Below are 22123 nucleotides of genomic sequence, written 5' to 3' on the forward strand. Positions count from 1 at the left end.
ACCTGTATTTAGCTGAGTCATGAATTATCTTAATAGTATAAGTCTCTAGCCCACTGAAAAGTCTTGCCTTCTCTCCATTTGTTTTTGAGGGTGAACAAGTCTGGTCAGCCTCTGTGCAACATCATACATCAGTGTAGTACCAACGGGCACTGCAAGGATTGATGCTCTTTCCACTGGGTAGCATGGCATCCACCTAGTCACCTTAGTCAACACACTGCTTCTGGGTACTGCTACATCCACCAGTCACACCACTGCTTCCTCTAGGTTAAGTGTTGACATACTGGTATCTCCCAATGACAGGACGCTGAAATGAACTACATTATGCTCTACTGAAATAGTTTCATTTTATGTTACACCCTGACATTTATAGTACCACAACAGGATTGCCACTTCCTCCAGTGTCTTGCAGACTTTTAAAGGAACTAGCTATTTTTTCCCACTACCTTTGCATCCTCCTTGTGCTTAGATACAAATTGGAGGCAAATACAAGTGACACCATGCAGTACTCAGAATCACTCCTTCTTTGTGATGGATAGTAAAGACTTTATTACTAGCTTAACTTTACTTCCTAGACTTTTTCTCTCATGAGAGTAAATTCTTTCCAGAACAATCATCAGTCTTTAATGCAAATAAGTTGCTTGAAAAAGAGTGGTCCTTGCAGCTCAAGTCACAAAAATTCTATCCCATATCAGGTTTTGTAATGGAAAGTGGATCAGTAGGTGTTGCTCACATAACAAGCTGGTAATTGTAGTCATCTTAACCTTTAGCCATCACTTTAGGGTGGAAAAGAAATTACTTTTCATTATACCTCTCTTATATGCCTGTGTTTTTCACTAACTTTAGAGGAAGAGTAGTTAGGCAGCCTTACTGACTTGAATAGTACAAAGCATGTGATTGGACCATGCCAAAATTGTGAAGCTCTTTGGTGATATGTTCTCCACACTGTGGTCCCAAAAGACCAGTAAACCTAAAGGGACTAATTTGGGCAGGCAGGGGGCGAGACAGGGTAGAACCTTGGGGTATATATTTCTGCTTTCAGAGAGGTGGCAAAAGTAAGCCTGGATACCCTGTGCTAGACTTCATAGCTTTGCCTGGAAGCCCTCTCCTCTTGGGGACTAGGCTTATTTAGTTCTCTTTCTAAAACCTTTTGTCAAATATAACTTATATTCTAGGACATCTGCCACTGAGGCCTGAGTTCAGACATTAATTGTCAATTCTGTAGTCTTTTTTTCCTTCAAGTTTCTCTTGTCACTTCCTTTTCTCTCTCTTTTCTTTTTCTTTTTCTTTTTCTTTTTCTTTTTCTTTTTCTTTTCTTTTCTTTTCTTTTCTTTCTTTCTTTCTTTCTTTCTTTCTTTCTTTCTTTCTCTCTTTCTCTCTCTCTTTCTCTCTCTCTCTCTCTCTTTCTCTCTCTCTTTCTCTCTTTCTTTCTCTCTTTCTTTCTCTCTTTCTTTCTCTCTTTCTTTCTTTCACATAGTTTCACGGTTGTTGCCCAGGCTGGAGTGCAATGGCACGATCTCAGCTCACTGAAACTTCTGCCTCCCAGGTTCAAACGATTCTCCTGCCTCAAGCTCCTGAGAAGCTGGGATTACAGGCATGCACCACCACACCAGGTTAATTTTGTATTTTTTTTTTTTTAGTAGAGACGGGGTTTCTCCATGTTGGGCTGGTCTCGAACTCCCAACCTTAGGTGATCCGCCCGCCTCGGCCTCCCAAAGTGCTGGGATTACAGGCATGAGCCACCATGCCTGGTCTTCTCCCTCCTTTCAAATTAGACAAACAAAATTTTTTTAATGTCTCTCTGGTTTCTCTATGTTTGTATTTCACTGTCCCAGGAACCAGCCTAGTCCATTAGGAACCAACATATTCCCCAAGACACATTTCAGATAACAGTTGGCTGGCCATGTTAAAAATGCATTTCTGATTCTATTTAGGGATACCTTTAGTCCATGAAATAAATGAGAACATTATCAGGATTCATAATTATTATCTGGATATGTCCCTAAAATATAACATGTTTTGCTGACTTACTGAAATACATATTTGACATACTATTTCCCTTCCTCTCAAATAGTTAATTAAATAGTATCAGTGGCCTAGGAAAGTCACTGTTCAAACAATTCCTTCTTCAAAATGAAGAATTATCGACTATTCCCTAACTTATTATTTTAGAGAGAGAGAGCATAATGTGATAAAATGTGGTGTCTTTATTCATTTTTTGTTGCTATAACAATAAGACTGGGTAATTTATAAAGAGCAGAAATTATTTCTCACAGTTCTGGAGGCTGAGAAGTCCAAGATCAAAGTGCCAGCAGCTTAGGTGTCCGGTGAAGGACCCGTCTCCACTTTCAAGATGGGGCCCTGATGCTGCATCCTCCAGAGGGAGGAACACTGTTCTCACATGGCGGAAGAGAGTGAATTCATTCTCACAAGCTCTTTTTATAATGGCATGAATCCACTTACAAGAGTGGAGTCCTCATGACCTGAACACCCTCCTTTAGGCCCCACATCCCAATACAGTTGCATTGTGGATTGTTTCCAACACATGAATTTTGGGTTGCACATTGAATCATAGCATGTGAGTTCTCAAATAATAGACACAAAAGTTACATAGAAGAGATTGATAGTTCATTCACTTAATATTTATTGCGGACATCATATGTCAGGCACTGTGCTAGGCATTAGATATATATTAGAAAATAAGATAGATACTAGCCACATAGAGAACTTATCTAGCAGTTCAGAGACAACAAAAAAAATAAATATAATTGTCATAGTGCTATAAAGGGAGAAATGTAGTTTTAACAGGAGCCTATTAACAGGAAGAAGTTACGAGGGAAGTCCTCCCTAAGAAAATGACACGTAAAGTAGAAATGAAAGGAAGTGCAGGAGTTAGCAAGAACATGAGCAGGGAATGGTTCTGCCAGCAAAAAGAAGAATGTGCAAAAGGCCCTGAAGTGGAAAAGAGTTTGGTGCATTTAGGAGCTGAAGAAAACCGATGAGGCTAACTTGTATAGAGCCAAGGGGGAGGAGTGAGATTAGATCTGTCTGAAGAAATAGTCATAGTTCAGGTAATACAGGACCTGGTAGGCCATTGTAGAGATTTTGTTCTTTATCCTAAGAGTGATGGAAGCCATTAAAAGATTTAAGGTAATGTGACAAAAATCAGATAGCATGTTAGAAACAATTGCTCTGGGCCGGGCACGGTGACTCTCGCCTGTAATCCCAGCACTTTGGGAGGCCAAGGTGGGTAAATCACGAGGTCAGGAGTTTGGGACCAGCCTAACCAACATGGTGAAACCACGTCTCTACTAAAAATACAAAAATTAGCCGGGCGTGATGGCATGCTCCTGTAATCCCAGCTACTCGAGGGGCTGAGGCAGGAGAATCACCTGAATCCGGGAGGCGGAGGTTGTAGTGAGCCAAGATCGCGGTACAGCACTCTAGCCTGAGCGACAGAGCAAGACTCCGTCTCAAAAAAAAAAAAAAAAGAAAGAAAGAAACAATTGCTCTGCAGTATGAAGAAGAAAGGATTGGAAGGGATAAGAATTGAGTGCTGAGAATTGATTTTGACTTGGGTGGGGATGTTGGACATGTAGACAGGAGAGGATAGACTTGTGTTTAGGAGGTAAATTCCACTTGACTTAGTGATTTCAGAGTGGGAACCTATGGGGGAAAGATGAAGGAGTTAAGAATAACTGACCTGTGCAACTGTATAAATAGTGGTACCATTGAGAAGGACACTGGGAGGTTTGAAATGGAGGATAAGTTAGTTTTTGTATTTGTTGAGCTTGAGATGCCTATGAGGCATCCAAGTGGAAATTTTAAGTAAGTAATAAGCAGAAATCTGGAGCTTAGAAGAGATATCTTAGCTAGCGATAAATTTATGAGTCATTGTCTTTTAGGTGATAATTGAATCAGTGAACCCAGCTGAGATTGTCCGGGAAGAATATGGAGTGAGCAGAAAAGGGCAGCTTGGGAACCAACTTGAACTCTTTGGTGATGTTCTGTATACTTTTTATTCCTAACATATTTTGGTTTTATAAGAGTTGTACTTTGAAATAACCTTGGTTGTTTTACTGAGACTTTCTGTTGTGATGTAGTAACCTTCTCTCTCTCTTGCCAGATATATTGTCATCTCTTTATTTTTTGTATATAATCTATTATTTATTCAAACAGTGAATAGACTTGGCCATTCATTGATCATCCAAAGGTAATATAAGTGATGTTTTCTAAGCATCTGGGTTAGACAGTTTTGTCTAGATACGGTAGTAAGAGCCATTCTTATTATATTCTTGTCCTATAAATGGTTGAGGTGATACAATGTTTAGCTGTCTGTTTAGATGCAATATGGAAGGCTGAATTCTCTTTGCAGCCTTTTTTCATGAGTTGTTGGGCATCTCTCAGAGACAGCTCTAGAGATGATAAAAGTTTATTATTCTGGTGTCCTGACTGATGTCATCTCTTATTGCCTAAGCCTCAGTCTGGGATTAAGATAATGGGTGTATTAGTCCGCTCTCACACTGCTATAAAGAAATACCCAAGACTGGGTAATTTATAAAGAAAAGAGGTTTAATTGACTCACAGTTCAGCATGGCTGGAAGGTCTCAAGAAACGTATAACCATGGCAGAAGGGTGAAGGGGAAGCAAGGCACCTTCTTCACAGGTGGCAGGAAGGAGAATGAACACAGGAGGAACTACCAAACACTTATAAAGCCATTAGATCTTGTGAGAACTCGCTATCATGAGAACAGCATGGGGGAAATCACCCCCATGATTCAGTTTCCTCTACCTGGTCTCTCTTGACACGTGGGGACTATGGGGATTATAATTCAAGATGAGATTTTGGGAGGGGACACAGCCAAACCATATCAATGGGGTTTTCCCCCTTTGCTACTAAGTAGCCACAGAAGGCAGGATAAGAAATTGACAAATTGGCCAGGTATGGTGGCTCATACCTGTAATCCCAACACTTTGGGAGCCTGAGGCAGATGGATCACTTGAGCTCAGGAGTTCGAGACCAGCCTGGGCAATATGGTGAAAATGCGTCTCTACCAAAAATACAAAAATCAGCAATGCGTGATGGTGCACGTCTGTGGTCCCAGCTACTCAGGAGGCTGAGGCAGTAGGATCACTTGATCCCAGGAGGCAGGGGTTGCAGTGAGCCAAGATTGCGCCACTGCACTCCAGCCTGGGTGACAGAGTGAGACTGGGTCTCAAAAAAAATTGACAAATTGGACTCTCAAAATATAAAACATTTGTCCTTCAAGAGCCATTGTTAAGAAAATTTAAAGGCAAGGCTATGGGGGAAATATTGGTAAAACAAATGTCAGAAGATGGACTTGTATTCAGGGTATTCAGAATATATAAAGAACTCTTAAATTTAATCTTTGGACAACTTGACTTTTTTAATTGATGAAGATTTTAACAGGCCAGAGATGGCAAATAAATACCTGAACATATGTTCAATATCATTAAACATTAGGGAAACAAAACCACAGTAAGAGACCTCTACGTGCCTACCTTTACAATTTTAGAATGGCTAAAACTAAAAAGATTGAAAATACAAAGTGTTGATGAATATGGTGAACAACTAGATTTTCAGATATTGCTGCTGGGAATGTAAAATAGTACAGCTGGCCGGGCGCGGTGGCTCACACCTGTAATCCCCGCACTTTGGGAGGCCGAAGCAGTCTGATCAGTTGAACTCAGGAGTTCAAGACTAGCCTGGCCAACATGGTGATACTCCATCTCTACTAAAAATACAGAAGTTAGCCGGGCTTTATGGCGGTGCCTGTAATCCCACCAACTCCGGAGGCTGAGGCAGGAAAATCACGTGAAACCAGCAGGCGGAGGTTGCAGTGAGCCGAGATCGTGCCATTGTACTCTAGCCTGGGCAACAAGAGCAAAACTCTGTCTCAAAAAAAGAAAAAAAAAAAAAAAAGTACAGCCACTTTAGCAAACAGTTGGGTAGTTTCTTATAAATTTAAACATACACTTACCATATGACTCAGCATTTTCACTCCTAGGTATTAACACAGGAAAAATGAAAATGTGTCTTTACAAAGACCTGTATGCAAATGTTTATAGTAGCCTTATTCATGATTGCATATGATTTCATTTATACAAAATTCTACAAGAGGCAAAACTATACTGTTAGAATGTAGATCTATCTTGGGAGCTTGGGGAAGGAGGCTAACTGCAAAGGAGTCTGGGAACTTTTTATGGTGATGCACATATTCTATATCATGATTGAAATGGCTACATATATTTGTCAGAACTCATTGAATTGTCAGAACTCATCTTAGCCTTCTACCTGACTCACGTTGGTTTATGCTAATTTCTTTGGCATACTCTTAATTTCTTTTAGATCCAGAGCATGTGCTTAAATTTTAAAATGTGAATTTTATTATATCTAAACTCAACCTCAGTAAACCTAATGTCAGCAATTGTGAAGGGTTATCAGAAGTCTTTTAGGGTATCACTTGTAAAGTGGGACAGTAGACCTAAAGACAATGAAGCTTTTTGCTCAAAATTCCATGAGTAGTGGTGCCTGTGGATAGAATGCTTATGTCCAGATTCCTAATCCCACAAGACTGCGCAATTCCCTTGGCATTAACTCACACCCTGCTATGTATTGTGCTTTTTAACTTTCTGTGGATGTGCGTCTGGCTCTGTGTATGTAAGTTCTGGAATACAGGGATCATGTCTTCATGTGTTCTTCATACATTCTACAAGGTATTGTACAGATCATGTGTTCAGTGAGTATTTACTGAATGAATGAAAGCTTGATATAACACACTTGTGCCTACTAGACTTGGACAGAAAAGTCAGGCATAGCTCATGGTGTGGTGCCAGGCTTCTCAAGATCATGAGAAACCTTCTCTAAAGTATGGTTTTTCTAGACCACCATCTCTTTGCTTAGGAGATCATGGCTACCACAAATATAAGCTAATTAATGAAGGATTTATTTTATATATTTCTGCAAAAGCTTAGGTAATGTTTTCAGAAGTCGAAAATTGAGGGAGATGCCACCTTACATTTTTAATCTTATGCCAAATTTAACTACAATGAGAAAACAAGCTCCTCTTAAAGATTAAATGGAAGAAGAGATGTCAGAACTAGAACTTTTGTCTTTCTCCAAAGCTGTCCACTCTTAAATCTATCCACTTTATAATTGAGGCATCATACTGATGGCACAGAGAAACATTTGTCTCAGTGTTAAACTTGCTTTCCTCATATTTGTGAGGCTCGAAACTTTTACAGTTCTGATTCATTTAAAAATAAGTGGATCTACATAAATTGGACACGAATTCATGATTTTTCTTCTAAGAAAGCAAGAGACTCAAAGGTACTATGAGACAATAAATATAAGAGAAAACTAAAATTTAAAAAATAAAAATAATTAAGAGAAAGAATCCCAAACCATGTTTCTCTTATTTCTTTTTTCTTTTCTTATATTTAATTTAATTAATTTATTTATTTTAGTCTCACTTTGTCACCCAGGGTGGAATACAGTAACATGTTCATAGCTCACTGCAGCCTCAAACTTCTGAGCTCAAGCAATCCTCCCACCTCAGCCTCTTGAGTAGCTTGAACCACAGGTGTACATCACCATGCCCGGCTGATTTTTTTTTAGTTTTTGTAGAGATAAAGTCCCATTGTGTTGCCCAGGCTCAAACTCTTGGCCTTAAGTGCTCCTCCTGCCTCAGTCTCCCAAGGGCTGGGATTACAAGTGTGAGCTGAGCCATAGCACCTGGCCTATTTCCTTTTTTTAAAGTATATCGACATAGCAACACATTATTGATAATATTTAACATCTATCAAGTTCCTACTCTGTGCCAGGCATTTGTGAGTGCTTTGTATACATTCTCTTAATCCAACCAATACTGGGAGGTCATTCTGCATTTACTGAGGAAACTGAGGTACACAGAGGTTAATTAACTTGCCCAAAATCTCACTGCCAGTAAGCGGTGGACCTGGATTTGAGCCTTTTTTTTTTCTTTTTTTTTCTTTTTTTTTTTTTTTTTTGAGACGGAGTCTCGCTCTGTCGCCCAGGCTGGAGTGCAGTGGCCGGATCTCAGCTCACTGCAAGCTCTGCCTCCCGGGTTCACGCCATTCTCCTGCCTCAGCCTCCCGAGTAGCTGGGACTACAGGCGCCCGCCACCTCGCCCGGCTAGTTTTTTGTATTTTTTAGTAGAGACGGGGTTAGCCAGGATGGTCTCGATCTCCTGACCTCGTGATCCACCCATCTCGGCCTCCCAAAATGCTGGGATAACAGGCTTGAGCCACCGTGCCCGGCCTTTTTTTTCTTTTGAGATGAAGTCCTGCTCTGTCGCCCGGGCTGGAGAGCAATGACGCGATCTCAGCTCACTGCAACCTCCGCCTCCCAGGTTCAAGCGATTCTCCTGCCTCAGCCTTCTGAGTAGCCGGGATTACATGCACACGCCACCATGCCCGGCTAATTTTTGTATTTATAGTAAGAGATAGGGTTTCACCATGTTGGCTAGGCTGGTCTCGAACTCCTCACTTCAGGTGATCCACCCGCCTCAGCCTCCCAGAGTGCTGGGATTACAGGCGTGAGCCACTGCACCCGACCAGATTTGAGTCTTAATCCAGAACCTGAACTCAAACTCCTGATATGCTGTCTCCCTGTGAAGACAACACATACATGACTAAGTGGTTTAGAATTTGATTTAATGTCAGAGAATTACTGTACTTATGTAAATTGTTAAGGGAGTATAATTTAGTAGAGAAATGATTTAAAGTTGTTTAATATTGAAATATCAACTAGTTGAAAAACAGCAGTTACTTTAATAGACCTGGAGATCATAAATGGATCCTTTGCTATTGTGACTGACTCTCTAAATTCCTTTCTGAGAAGGTGGTAGTGCACATTTTCTGGTCTGTGCAAATAGGTAAGACAAATATGAGTGTTCATTTTGATGTCTGAGAGTAGACTATAAATAGCCAAGTTTCCTTGGAGATAGGATAAGAGCCTAAAGTTGATGTAGGGAATTCTTTTGTTCTTCAGACAAAGATATTGGGATGTTTCTTTAAGGAGAATAAACTGAGAACGGTGGGGTGTTCCTTGAATGTTTATGAGAAATAGTGGCTAGTGTAGGAAGAGGTTACATTTTATAAGGAGCAAAACCCAGGAGAGCCACTCCTGTGAACTGACAAGAGGAACCCGAAGATGACATCTCCCTCTATGTATTTTTTGACCTCCTGTGAAAGTCCTTAGATTCACTATCACTGTGCTTACAAAATTGTGATGAAGTCTGTTCTGATAGAAGTCTGAATGTTCCTGGAGGTATTTTTAGGAATACTGTTCATTTTCTTTACTCAATGAATGGTGTTCAGGGAAGTTAGCATCATGTGCTAGGAAGTTTTGAAGTGGGTAATTCAAAACCTGGATTTTAGTCTCAGTGCTGCTAGTTAACTTTGTATCCTTGGATTAATCATTTAATCTCTCTGGGCTTCAGTATTTTCTAAGCCCTAATTTGGGGAGATTAGAACAGATGATCTCTGAGATCCCTGCCAGCTCTAAATTCTGTAATTTTATGACTGCTTTTGGCCAGGAGCTTTACTTGATTGAGAGCTGCTGTTGTCTGCTGCATCACTTGCTTGTTTCTTGATCATTGTCCATAGGCAGTCCTTTTCTGTGAGGCCATGGGGTCATTAATGTTTAGTCTTTTTGTTAAAATACTTTTACAGATAATTCCACAGCTTTTCTGCCTACAGGAATTATTTAACCTACCAAATTTAACCTTCATTCTCTTTACCAGTCTCACCTTAATCCAGCTCAGTTCTATGTACAAACCATAGAGGTTATTCATTCAGGTAAAATAAATGGGTTACTTCTACCAGATTAATCAGGGAAGAAACAATAAGTATCCTTGAATGGAAATCTTCCATGGGAGTTTCTCATGATACCCTAATTGAAATGGAATAGAAAATGTAGACATTGTAATTTAAATTCCATCTTAGCCTTCTACCTGACTCACGTTGGTTTATGCTAATTTCTTTGGCATACTCTTAATTTCTTTTAGATCCAGAGCATGTGCTTAAATTCATACATGACTGAAAGATTTCATAGTGTGTAATATAAATGCAATTAGCACACTTAAATTTAATGTGTAATATCCTATAAACCTTTTAGAATTTTAAAATATAAAGCAAACATTTTTTTTTTCAAAGAATTGTATGGATTTATCTACACTTAGATAAGACAGAGTAAAAATGCAAAGGTTCTCACCCCCTCTACCCACTTCACCTCCAATTCTCTTCAACCAGAGTAGGCTAATCTTGGCAGTATGACAAATATCCTTCCACATATTTTCTATACATTGTATGGATAGTTTAAACATTGTGGTAAGCTTTTCTTTAATGAATTCTTCATGCACTATATGTTAAGAGCTTCAGTGATTGGCAGAGTCATAGTGAAGGCAGATTCTGGTAGCATGTTGTACTTGTCAATAAAGCAGATTTTAAAATAGAGATTTGCTGCTAGTTAGTGTTTAATGTCTTTATGGGATTAAACCTAAGGTCAGTTTAGGGAGCAGGAGCTAATAGAATAAGCAGTAATGTGAGGGCAGTGTTGGGTATGATTTAGTCAACTGTAAAATAAGGCCTCCAAACTACAGTCATGCTTACAAACAGGTGGTAATAGTCATCTTTTAAATTGGGATAAAGAAAACAGCCAATAGGATGCAAGGAAAAAGAAAATCAAACTTAAAGGCTAATGATCATTTTTTACTTGTTAAGTAACAAAACATTTTGCTATTTCATTATAATAGCAAAGCTTTCTTAATCTCCAGGCTTCTAGCATTGGTATTCCAATAAAATCCATCCTCAGAGCTTCTATTTCAGCAAGCCTGAACTTGTCTTGTTTGTGGTCATCAACCTTAATAATATACTGAAAAGTTGAACAGGGAAGTAATGTCCTGACTACTTTTTGTGACCAATAGCCTTAGCACCCTTTTTATGTTGGAATGCAAGTTTCATGAGTACACTACTGTGTTAAATTGGTGTGTCTTGTACTGTCCTGTGTATGTTTTAACCAAAACAAATATATCTGATTTCTTTTCCTGAAAATATGTAATTGTTATTCAGTGATTACAGTTCCGATTGCCTTCCAGATGTTATGTCATTATCTCACACAGACCTAAATGGTGGTTGTACTATTTTTTTTGCTGAAGCAGGCTTGGAAAGATTAACTGACTTGCCCAAGTTAGTGACAAAACTGAAATTCAAATTGTGACCTGTTGTTGAGTTTAACTTCTGGAATGGCAAAGTAAGAACTTCCAAAAATCTGCTCTTCTATAAAAGCAGCAAGAACACTGGCAAAATTATTAGATCAACCTTTTCAGAACTCTGGAAATTAAAGCTTGCAACAATCAAAGGAGCATTTGAGAAAATTGCCTGTATTTGGGTAAGAATAGCAAACTTTATGGCAGTTTAAATTGTGCTAATTGCATCTACCTGTCCCCAGTACCCTTGAAAGCCAGTAGCCTCACAACTATAGTAGCTGTGAAAACTAGCAGCTTAGCAACCAATTGAGAGGGCAGGGGGGTTGGTACTTTTTAAAACCGCATCCCCAGAGAATTGTCACTATTTGATTGGTCTGGCAGCTCACTGAAAAGTCTCAATTTTTAGGGCTTATCTTTATTTGATCAGATTCAGAGTTTGCTCTGTTCTATTCCTAGGGCATTTGTTAAAAACAGTCAGCAGTTTTTCAGCACCACAGGTTCCTGAGGTATTGGGGAGAGCAAAAGACTGACAGGCAAACATAAAGGAAAATTTGAGGAACAGAATGTCCATAGGAGTCTTTGAAAAGCTCCAACATATTTCTGGGAACCTGAAAGACCACACACATGTTTGGGACTGTCCACATACCCAGGAAACAACTGGGAAGGCCCTACTCCCTCACCTCTACCTGATTTGGGACTCAATGCGAGCAGGAAGTGAGGGCCAAGGCAGAGTTGTAAATTGCCTGCTGCAGCATTGATGATGTGCCACAGCGCAGAGAGAGACCCCTTCAGCAAAGGCTGAGAGTCTTATTGGTTCAAATAATGTAAAGAAACCTTATTCTAACCATTAGCTGACTGCTAAACTAATCTAATAGATGATGCCACACACAACAAAGAATACAGACTTTACAGAATGATTCCAGGAAAGTTAGTAAACAGTAACAACAACAAATCCTGGGGAAGGAAGGAATTTGATTTCCATAGTTGTCACATTATATTATTCAAATGTCCAGTTTTCAACTAAAAATTACACAGAAACAGGAAAGTGTGGCCTATACACAGGAAAAATAAAAACATTCAATAGAAACGGCCCCTGATGAAGCCCAGACATTGAACTTACTAGACAGAGTTTAAATCAGCCATTGTAATTATAAATATGTTACAAAAAAAAAAAAAAGAATTAAAGGAAAGTTTGAAAACAGTGGCTTACCACGTTGAGAATAATAAAGAGATAGAAATTATTTTCAGAAATAAAATAGAAATTCAGGAGTTGAAAAGTTAAATAGCTAAAACAAATCAGAAGTAGAAAGAATCATCAAAAGACACATCAATTGAGATTATCGCATATGAGGAACAGAAAGAAATAATGAAAAGTGAAGAGAACATAAACATATGGGACATTATCAGGTATATCAACATACACATAATGGGAATTCCTGAAGAAGAGAGAAAAAGGAGTGGAAAGAATGTCTAGAGAAACAATGACTAAAAACTCCCCAAATTTGATGAAAAACTTTGTACATTGAAAAATCTAACAGATTCTAAGTAGGATAGATTCAAAGTAATATACATTCAGAAACATCATAGTCAGTTGAAAGCCAAAGACGTAAGAGAATCTTGAAGGGAGCAGGAAAACAGTGAATCCTCATATGCAAGGGATCCTCAATACTATTAACAGCTGACTTCTCATTAAAAACTATTAGGCCAGTAAACAGTGGGACATGTTCAAAGTGCTGTAAAACTCTTGGCTGGGTGTGGTGGCGCATGCCTGTAATCCCAGCACTCTGGGAGGCCAAGGCAGGCAGATCACTTGAGGTCTGGAGTTTGAGACCAGCTTGGCCAACATAGTGAAACACCATCTCTACTAAAAATACAAAAAAATTAGCTAGATGTAGTGGCACATGCCTGTAATCCCAGCTACTTGGGAGGCTGAGGTGGGAGGATTGCTTGAAACCTGGTAGGCAGAGGTTGCAGTGAGCCAAGATCGTGCCACTGCCCTCCAGCCTGGACAACAGAATGAGACTCTGTCTCTAAAAAGAAAAAAAAAAGAAACAAAGAATGACTGTCAATCAGTAATTCTATATCCAGCAAAACTATCCATCAAAAATGAAGGAGAAATTTAGACATTTCAGGATAAACAAAAATGGAGACAATTCATCACAAGTAGACATGTTCTATAAGAAGTACTAAAGTGTGTCCACAGGCTGAAATAAAAGAACACTAGTCAATATTTTGGATCCACATAAAGACATAAAGAGCATTGGATCCACATAAAGAAATAAAGAGCATTGGTAAAGGTAATTACATAGGTAAATGTAAAAGTCAGTACAAATGTATTTTTGCTTATAACTTTTTTATTTTAAATCAATAATTATAAAACTGTTGATAAGCTTATAGTGTATACATATAATTTGCATAATAAAGACAAGGGAGAGAGTGGAGCTATATTGGAGTAAAGTTTCAGTATGCTACTGAATTTAAGTTGGTATTTAACTAAACAATTCTTGGATTTCTTTTGAGGTAATATTCACCATTTTAAAGTGTACAACTTATAAAGTCCTTAAAATGTCCTAAAACTAAAATGTACAACATAGTGGTTTTTCATATATTCACATATATGGTTTTTCTTATAGTATTGTGCAACTATCACCAATGTCTAATTCCAGAATATTTGTAACATTCCAAGAAAAAGAAACCCTGTACTTCCCAATTTCTTTTTCCCCCATCCTCTGGCAACCACTAGTCTATTTTCTGCCTCTTTCGATTTGCCTATTCTGGATATTTCACATAAATGGAATCATATAATATGTGGTATTTTGTGTCTGGCTGTTTTCACAAAGCATTGTGTTTTCAAGGTTTATCTATGTTGTAACATGTATCAGTACTTCTTTTTTTTCTCATTGCTGAAAAACTATTCATTGTATGGATATTCTATTTTGTTTTTTATTCATCAATTTATGGACATTTGTATTGCTTCCACTTTTTGGCTATTATGAATAATAATACTGCTATGAACATTCATATACAAGTTTTTGTGTAAAGATATGTAGTCTTTTCCAACCCCAAGTGAGTGCACCGTAGGACAATTCAGTTCTGACACTAATCACCTGGGGTTAGTGCAGACCTCACAAATTAAGGACTCAGTTCTCCACACATTCAGATGCTGACCCCAATGCAGATGCTACCCACAAGGTCAGGGGGTCCCCAGGCTACCTCTGCTTCTGACTGGCTACAACTTTAGGGGTTCCCATGATCTCCTCAGGTTCAGCAAAGAGATAGAATGCTTTGATAGGAGCCCAAAGGACAAGCACTCAACTCAGGATGGGAGTGTAAGAGCTTGTCTGGCCGGGCGCGGTGGCTCAAGCCTGTAATCCCAGTACTTTGGGAGGCCGAGACGGGCGGATCACGAGGGCAGGAGATCGAGACCATCCTGGCTAATATGGTGAAACCCCGTCTCTACTAAAAAATACAAAAAACTAGCCAGGTGAGGTGGCGGGCGCCTGTGGTCCCAGCTACTCGGGAGGCTGAGGCAGGAGAATGGCGTAAACCCGGGAGGCGGAGCGTGCAGTGAGCCGAGATCCAGCCACTGCACTCCAGCCTGGGCGACTGAGCGAGACTCCGTCTCAAAAAAAAAAAAAAAAAAAAAAAAAAAAAAAAGAGCTTGTCAAGGAAGATATTCCAGGAGCAACTTCTAAGCTGCAACTGGAATTTCTACTCATAGGTAGTAGCCAGGAAAAGAGGTCTGGAAGAGTATTGTAGGCAAAGGAAACAGCATATATGAGGGCCTCCTTAATTCATATATAAGGGGATATATGAATTAAGAATGAATCTAAGAATTTGAACATCAAGTGTGAAAAGTAATTAAATGAAAGACTAGAAGCAGTGTAATCCAGACCTTTATAGCCCATTTTAAACAGTTTGGATTTAGGGCAGAGAGTCACTATAGAAAAACCAGATCCAAGAAAGATCCCTAAAGAACACAAAATTTTAACAAATGGGAAAGAAAAAAGTGTGTATGAAAGAAGGAGAAACTAAAGAGACAGGAGGAAACCCAGTAGATAAGGAGGGAGTTACCAAAACCAAAGGAAATGTGTTTGAAGAAGCTGTATCAAATGCTGCTAAAATGTTAAGTCCAGGACTTTAAATGTTAAGACAAGCATCCATTAGAGTTGGCGATATGGAGTGAGTGAGCTTCACAAGCGCTCTGTCGAAGTGGTAGTTGGGGCAAAAGCCAACCTTCAGTAGGTTGGAGAGTGAATGAGACTCTGGGAAGTGGAGGCGGCAGAGGAAGAGGAAATCTGGCCATGGCTGGGGGCAAGGGAGGTTAGACAAAGGAAGACAGAAACAGAAAGTGTGATGCCACTGGAGGATGTGTTGGCATATGGGATAGTTTTGTTTTATGGTAGGGGAGACTTAAACACATTAAAACATTTTTGAGATCCAGAAGAGGATACATATGAAAAGAGAAAATAATGTGTTGGGCAAGATCCCAAAGAAGGAGAGGATGGGATCCAAAACACAAGGAGAAAGGATTGTGAGAATGAAAGAATGAATGTGTTCAGATATAGTTGTAAGTTTGATGGTGGACAGTTGAAGGTTTGCTGCCTGATGGCCTCTCTTTTATTTCTGAGAAATAATAGACTGATACCTACTGAATGTGAAGGGGGCGGTAGATTTTTATATTTAAGGAGAGTGCAGGAGTCTTGGAACAGCCTCAGCAAAGAACAGTGAAGCACGGAATTTGTGAGACCTAATTAGTTTCTGGACAGAGGTGATGGCCCTGAGATTAAAATTTAGAAATTTACAGCAGCACCCCTCTGCTCTGATACGATTTTCTCCCTCAGCATTCGCAACCTGTAGGTTAGTACAAGAAAGAAGAAATTTCTATTGAGTCAGGGCTATCATTATTGCCAGGTGGGTGCAATGAAAAGATAAAAGGTGGTAACATAATGGATCAAGGACTCTAGGCCAGGTAGGAAAAGACATGAAGGCAAGAGGAAAGTGAGAGACTGGGAGAAAGTGTTAAGGATCAGTGACTATAAACTCCCAGGAGGGTAAGAACAGGTGAAAGTCACAGGAGGGGGTGCTGTTACTCCAGTGGAGAGTAGGGCTCAGCCTCAGCCTAGTGTGCTACTCAGGTTTTCAGACACTGTCCATGTGTGGCTCATTAAAGTTCTTTGTTCTACCTGTTCACTCTTTTTTTTTTTCTTTTTGGCCAGTTTGCTATTTATAAGCACCTATATCCTAAAATACAATTTAGAAATCATAGCAGATAAAAATCGTCACCGCTAGCTATGTTTCCAGAGGAAAATATTAGGTGTGTGACTTTTTTTTTTTTTTTTTTTTGAGATAGAGTCTCGCTCTGTTGCCCAGGCTGGAGTGCAGTGGCGCGAACTTGGCTCACTGCAAGCTCCGCCTCCCGGGTTCACCCCATTCTCTTGCCTCAGCCTCCCGAGTAGCTGGGACTATAGGCGCCCACCACGACGCCTAGCTAATTTTTTGTATTTTTAGTAGAGATGGGGTTTCATCGTGTTAGCCAGGATGGTCTCGATCTCCTGACCTCGTGATCTGCCCGCTTCGGCCTCCAAAGATGCTGGGATTGCAGGCATGAGCCACCGCGCCCGGCCGGTTTGTGTGACGTTTTTAAGTTACCCGTAGGCTGTTTTGTTTTTGTTCTACTCATTTAGAGGGCAAGCTGCCAGGGTCTGACTTACCCAAGGAGGTGCACTGGGCTGCGTGCATCGGGGTCTCCCTGCTTCCTGTTCCCCTTCCATCTTCACGTGCCATCCAGTTCTCCTAAATCTCTTCAGCCAGCCCATTGCTAAAACATGAAACTAATTTCAGTTCAATTGGGATACTTCCCCTCGCTCAAATACAAATGCTCTTGGGAAAGGCAGTATGTTAAGCTTTTATCAATCATTAAGACATTTGTGATAGAGTATTTTTTGGCCTGTGTTACCAGTGAAACAGCTTGCCAAGAACAGATTTTATTTCCCCAAGGAGGAAGTAGAGCAAGAGATCCACATCTGTGGTAGGGATTGGGCACTCCAGATCATAGTACCTAGAGATGACAGGGAGAGCCCCTTGAGAGGAGGAGAGCATTGTCAGTAGGAGGAAAACGTAACAGGAAGATGGAAGAAGACAGTAGCTAATGTTAACTTTGCTATTTTTTTGCTCAAATCCAACCCTGTATGGGAAAACCCTCTCTCTGGCCACGTTGGCAAGCACTCTACATGATTTGCTCTGACAGACTGGTGGGTGTGTGCCTTTCTGCCTTCCAACCCCTGTGTTACAGATTTTCTGTGACACTTTTTACATGTAGTGATGACATGCCTTATAATCATCCTCATTGTGGCAACAGACATGCTCAGACTGGCTGTATTAAATCGTTTTAACAGTGTCTGGATTTACAGATGATGAGTGTCGAAGCTTCTTAAGATTCCCCCACTTAATGGAGTAAGACTCAGGATGACTTTCCTTTTGTGTGTTATGCTGCACAGGTGAGATGCTGAGAGGCATGTGGGATGCTGTAGTTTCTGGTTCCGTTTCCTTTTTCCTATTGTGAACAAGTCTTTTATTTGGCTGGGTTAGTTACCTAGGAAACAGCTGCAGGGTACAGATGAATTGGCTGTTTGGGAAATGGAATTACAGGCCCCTTCAAGAGGCAAGAAGACCTGTTGGATAAAACAAAAATTCGTGAATGGCTGAGCTTGTACTTAATAAGTGTGCAGAAACCATACTAAGATAGCTGTACAGGAGAGAACTTATTTAATGCAGTGCGATTTAAAATTTAGCTTGTTTTTAATACATTTAAATTCACTTAATGCTTATGAATTCCACTGCTGCGGCCATTTTGGGGTTTCCAGTGGAGTGGAAGGTGGGTGCAGTTCCCTTCTCTGAGAAGCTCATGTCCTGTTTGGGGATAAAAAGAAGCTACCTTAAAATAAGTGCATGTTGTATGATACAGATTAAATGTGTTAAGGGAATTTAGAGGAAGTAAAAGATCTTGACTGTTAATGTGGGTGATGAGTCTGAAGCTCAAAGAGATAATTCCTTGAGGTAAAATATTAAATTTGAAGGCTTGGTGAAAGTTTGGGTACTAACAGTACCTGAATTTATAAGATTTAATAGTAACAGCACAGTTAGCCTCGCAGATTCCCCCAGTCAGCTTACGGAAAATATATGACTATGATATAAATGTTGTTGACTTAGAGTCTCACTCAAGAAAATGAACTTTAACAATGTTGACTGACCACTGTTTGCATTAACCCTTGTATATTTAAGGAAAGTCTATTTTTACTGAATGTGTGAGCATATTAGTTGTTGAATCTCTGACTGCTACTATGCTGAGCACGAGAGACACACAGTAAAATATTTGTGTATTGATATTCTTATATACAGTATGCCTTCTGTTCATCGATTAGCATTAGCATTTTTTCTTCTAGAATAGAGATGCTATTTGGTTTTGATTTATTGTGATAAGGAATTTTATAAATATAAGACTATAGCTATTCTTTTAAAGCTAAACCACGGTCAGATTATTTGCAGTTTTGTAGAAGGTGGTGTTGTAATTTTCATACTTATTCTGTTTGTAGTCACTTGGTGTGGTGTGCTAGAGAGAGGAGGAGGAGAAAAGCAATTCCACTCAATCTATAGGCACAGGAGGTTAAGTTAAATTTCATTTCTAACGCTGAGAGAGTAAGAGAGTCAACATGAGGATACTCAAGTATCTAGAAGGAGAGAGAGTTCAGTTATGATGTACTGAACCTACAATTTTTAATATTTGCCAGCAAAAAATCAAATGTAAATCTAAGTTCACTAGGTATGTAGTTACCTTTATAACTGTACAGACTGTGTATGTTACATGGAGAAGAAAGTTGCTAATATAAGAATTCATAATATTGCATTTTGTCAGAGGGTCTTTCATTGCTAGCAGTTACATCTTTTATAAATGGAACAGTGACTAGAAGAGGATAATTTGTTAGAGGTCTTTTGCTGAATGATCAAGAGTAGTTTCCTGTTAAGAGTTCTTGAGCACTGCTGTGAATGCCTTCTTTATTTCCAGAATTACAATGAAATGCCTTATAAGACACTCCCTCAAGTTTTTTTGTTTGTTTTTGTTGTTGTTGTTGTTGTTTTGTTTTTTGTTTTTTTCGAGGAGACTTTTTAGTGTTTTTGTTTAAGAACAGTCATGCAATTCCCTGGTGCCTACTTACCCCTACCAAATCCTCTCTTCTGGTTTCAAGCAATTACCGTGAAACTTAAAAGGTTAGCAATAAATAATGTGACAATTTTTTTTTTACTGATTTACTTCTCTTTGGCCTATGAAGTCAGTCAGCTCCAAGTAGAAGGTGGTGTGTGGCATAGTGTGTGGCATTTTTGTGAAGATTTGCATACTTTCTGTCTGGTCTGCCTTCCTCCTGCCTGTGACAACCCCATAATTATAATGTTGCTTGCACCTGGGCAGGGATCACCAGATGGGTCTAGTTATTAGATGACTTGGGAGAAAAAATACAGCTTGTTTATTTTCTTCTCTACTTAAGAGTTAGCATTTGACGGAGGACTCCAACTCAACTTTGAGAGAAGAACTGATTTCTTGTTTCATTTTATTTCAACAAGTTGCTTTATTTCTAAAAATGTATCGATGGCCAAACTCAAGTTACAGAAAAGTACCCTCCTTCCGGCATACCCACCAAGCCACACATGCACGTGCACACACAAGTCCAGCCATGCTCTGTCTTTTCCCACCAGGGCAGCTTCCCAAAATGCCACTAGGAATTTCACCAGTTCCCTTCACAGAAGACATTTGTTCATGGCAAGTGCTATGATTTCGAGGTCAATGTCTTTTTTATTTTTGTGTTCATATTGAGAAAATAATGCAGGCCAGGCACAGTGGCTCACACCTGTAATCTCAGCACATTGGAAGGCCAAGGCGGGAGGATCGCTTGAGGCCAGGAGTTGTAGACCAGCTTGGGCAACATAGACCCCATCTCTATAAATAAAAGAAAGAAATGTAGACCCAAAAAATCCCCCCAAAATGCAAAAATCTATTATGTTTTTAATAGCTCCAGAAATTTCCGTTCCTATATTTTTGGTAACTTTTCCCATTTGCTGTTGCTCTTGGAAGGGGAAACAAGTAGTTTTTATTGAGAAGTACCATTGTAAACATTCTTCTTCTTATTGGGGAAGAAGATAAAATAACTACTCTGTCACCTTTCTAATCTAAGTTTTTATAAATTACTCCAAATTTGATTGGAGGAGGGTCCTTGGGTTTGACATGAGAACATGTTTATGGAAAAATAGTGCTTGATGTTTTATAAAAATCACTTTTATTTAAACGGGGAGAGACACTTTAAGAATTACCTTCGTAATTTGCCTTTGTGATTTTCTGTGAAGCATGCCAGCCATCGTTCAGCAGTGTGAACACTGGTAAACTCTACAAAAATTGGTGAATATACCAAGTTTGGGACAGAGGGCCCTCCTAGTCTTTCCAACATTTTCTTGAGTTTAATGGAAAACTACTTATATCGTAATATTCTTAGACCTTATACCTTTCATAAATATAAACTTCTAACATTTAATCTATTATTTAATTTTATTTCTACATTACAATTAGGCATATTTCAGGTTTGTCTTCAATTTCCTGAAAAGTGATTTTCTTTTCAGCCAAAATGAAGTAATATACAATGAGTCTTGGATCTAGGAATCAAAAAATACCAGTGCTTTCTGCCAGCATGCAGGCTCAGTGAGGGCAGGAACCTCACCCTGTCTGCTGTTATTTCCCTGGAGCCTAGAAAAATACCTGACACAGTTACTCAGAAAAGTATTTATTTAATGAATACCTGAGTGAACTGCCTGTTATGACTTTTCTGAGGTCATTTGTTGTTTAAGTTCACTTTGTATGTTTAAGTATTACTACGTTATGAACTACAGCAGAATACTGAAGAGTAGGACTTGGGATTTAAGTGCTTGAATGACCCACAAAGAGATAAATGAGATTTAAAAACTAAAGGGGTGGTGGTGAGGAATATTCCCTGGGCAGGCCAAACCCACTAAAGTATTCCCACCATTTGCATCTCCCCAGGAGCACTCACTGTGGGCCTCGTGCGACAGTGTCAAACAATCCATGGACGAGACCGGACGTGCATCCCTCCCCGGCTTCCCCCGGAGTGGGTCACCACACTGTTTTTTATCATCTTGGGAATCATTTCATTGACTGTCACATGTGGTTTGCTGGTGGCTTCCCACTGGCGAAGAGAAGCTACAAAATATGCTCGATGGATAGCATTCACTGGAAGTAAGTAACCTGTGCTTACTAAATTTGTCTAGAAGGCACCCACCCACACTGGTATTTTTATGAAGATAATCAAGAATCAGTAATAAGGACTTCATAATCATCAAAGAGCACCACTTGTGTATGGCCGTGAGATAGACTCTACACAGTCCCATCATTTCTTCAAAACTCTTTCCGCGAGACCAGGACATCCACAACTTTAATCGCTTTGTGGGAAATGCTATTTTAATGAATTTTATTTTTGCTCAGATTGTGACATAAGTAATCCAGGTTTGTGACTCAGAGTTACCGGTAGCCTGAGTCTTTTCCTTTTCTTGAAGCTATTGGTATCATCTATCAAAATAAAGATAAATATAGAACAAATACATAAAAATATAAATTAGATGAAGGTGGCAGTATTTTTTAACATTGATTTTGAGTTTCTGCTGTATGTTGTAACCATTGAAAAATCAACACATTTTGTTATTTAATAATTGTTTATCAACATTTCTTACTCCATTTAGCTCTGACCAAGGGTATAAGTTTATATATTACACATTCTCTTGTACTTTGCAAAACTGGTTTAATTTCACAACACATC

The 22123-nt window shown here is 39.3% G+C and overlaps 1 protein-coding gene across 5 annotated transcripts in view; it reads left to right on the forward strand.

Annotated features, from left to right (window-relative positions):
• MOSMO (modulator of smoothened) overlaps nucleotides 1–22123 on the forward strand; it is an 80412-nt gene that overhangs the window by 47218 nt on the left and 11071 nt on the right. For all 5 annotated transcript variants that reach the window (XR_011616339.1, XR_011616340.1, XM_071084225.1 and 2 more), the window contains exon 2: nucleotides 21334–21546. Coding sequence is in view for 3 of the 5 variants with exons in the window: in XM_071084225.1 (XP_070940326.1) it covers nucleotides 21334–21546 (213 nt within the window). In the remaining 2 variants the exon portion in view is untranslated. The remainder of the gene's footprint in view (nucleotides 1–21333; nucleotides 21547–22123) is intronic.

Source organism: Macaca nemestrina, chromosome 18 (assembly GCF_043159975.1).
Source record: "Macaca nemestrina isolate mMacNem1 chromosome 18, mMacNem.hap1, whole genome shotgun sequence".
NCBI lineage: Eukaryota > Metazoa > Chordata > Mammalia > Primates > Cercopithecidae > Macaca > Macaca nemestrina.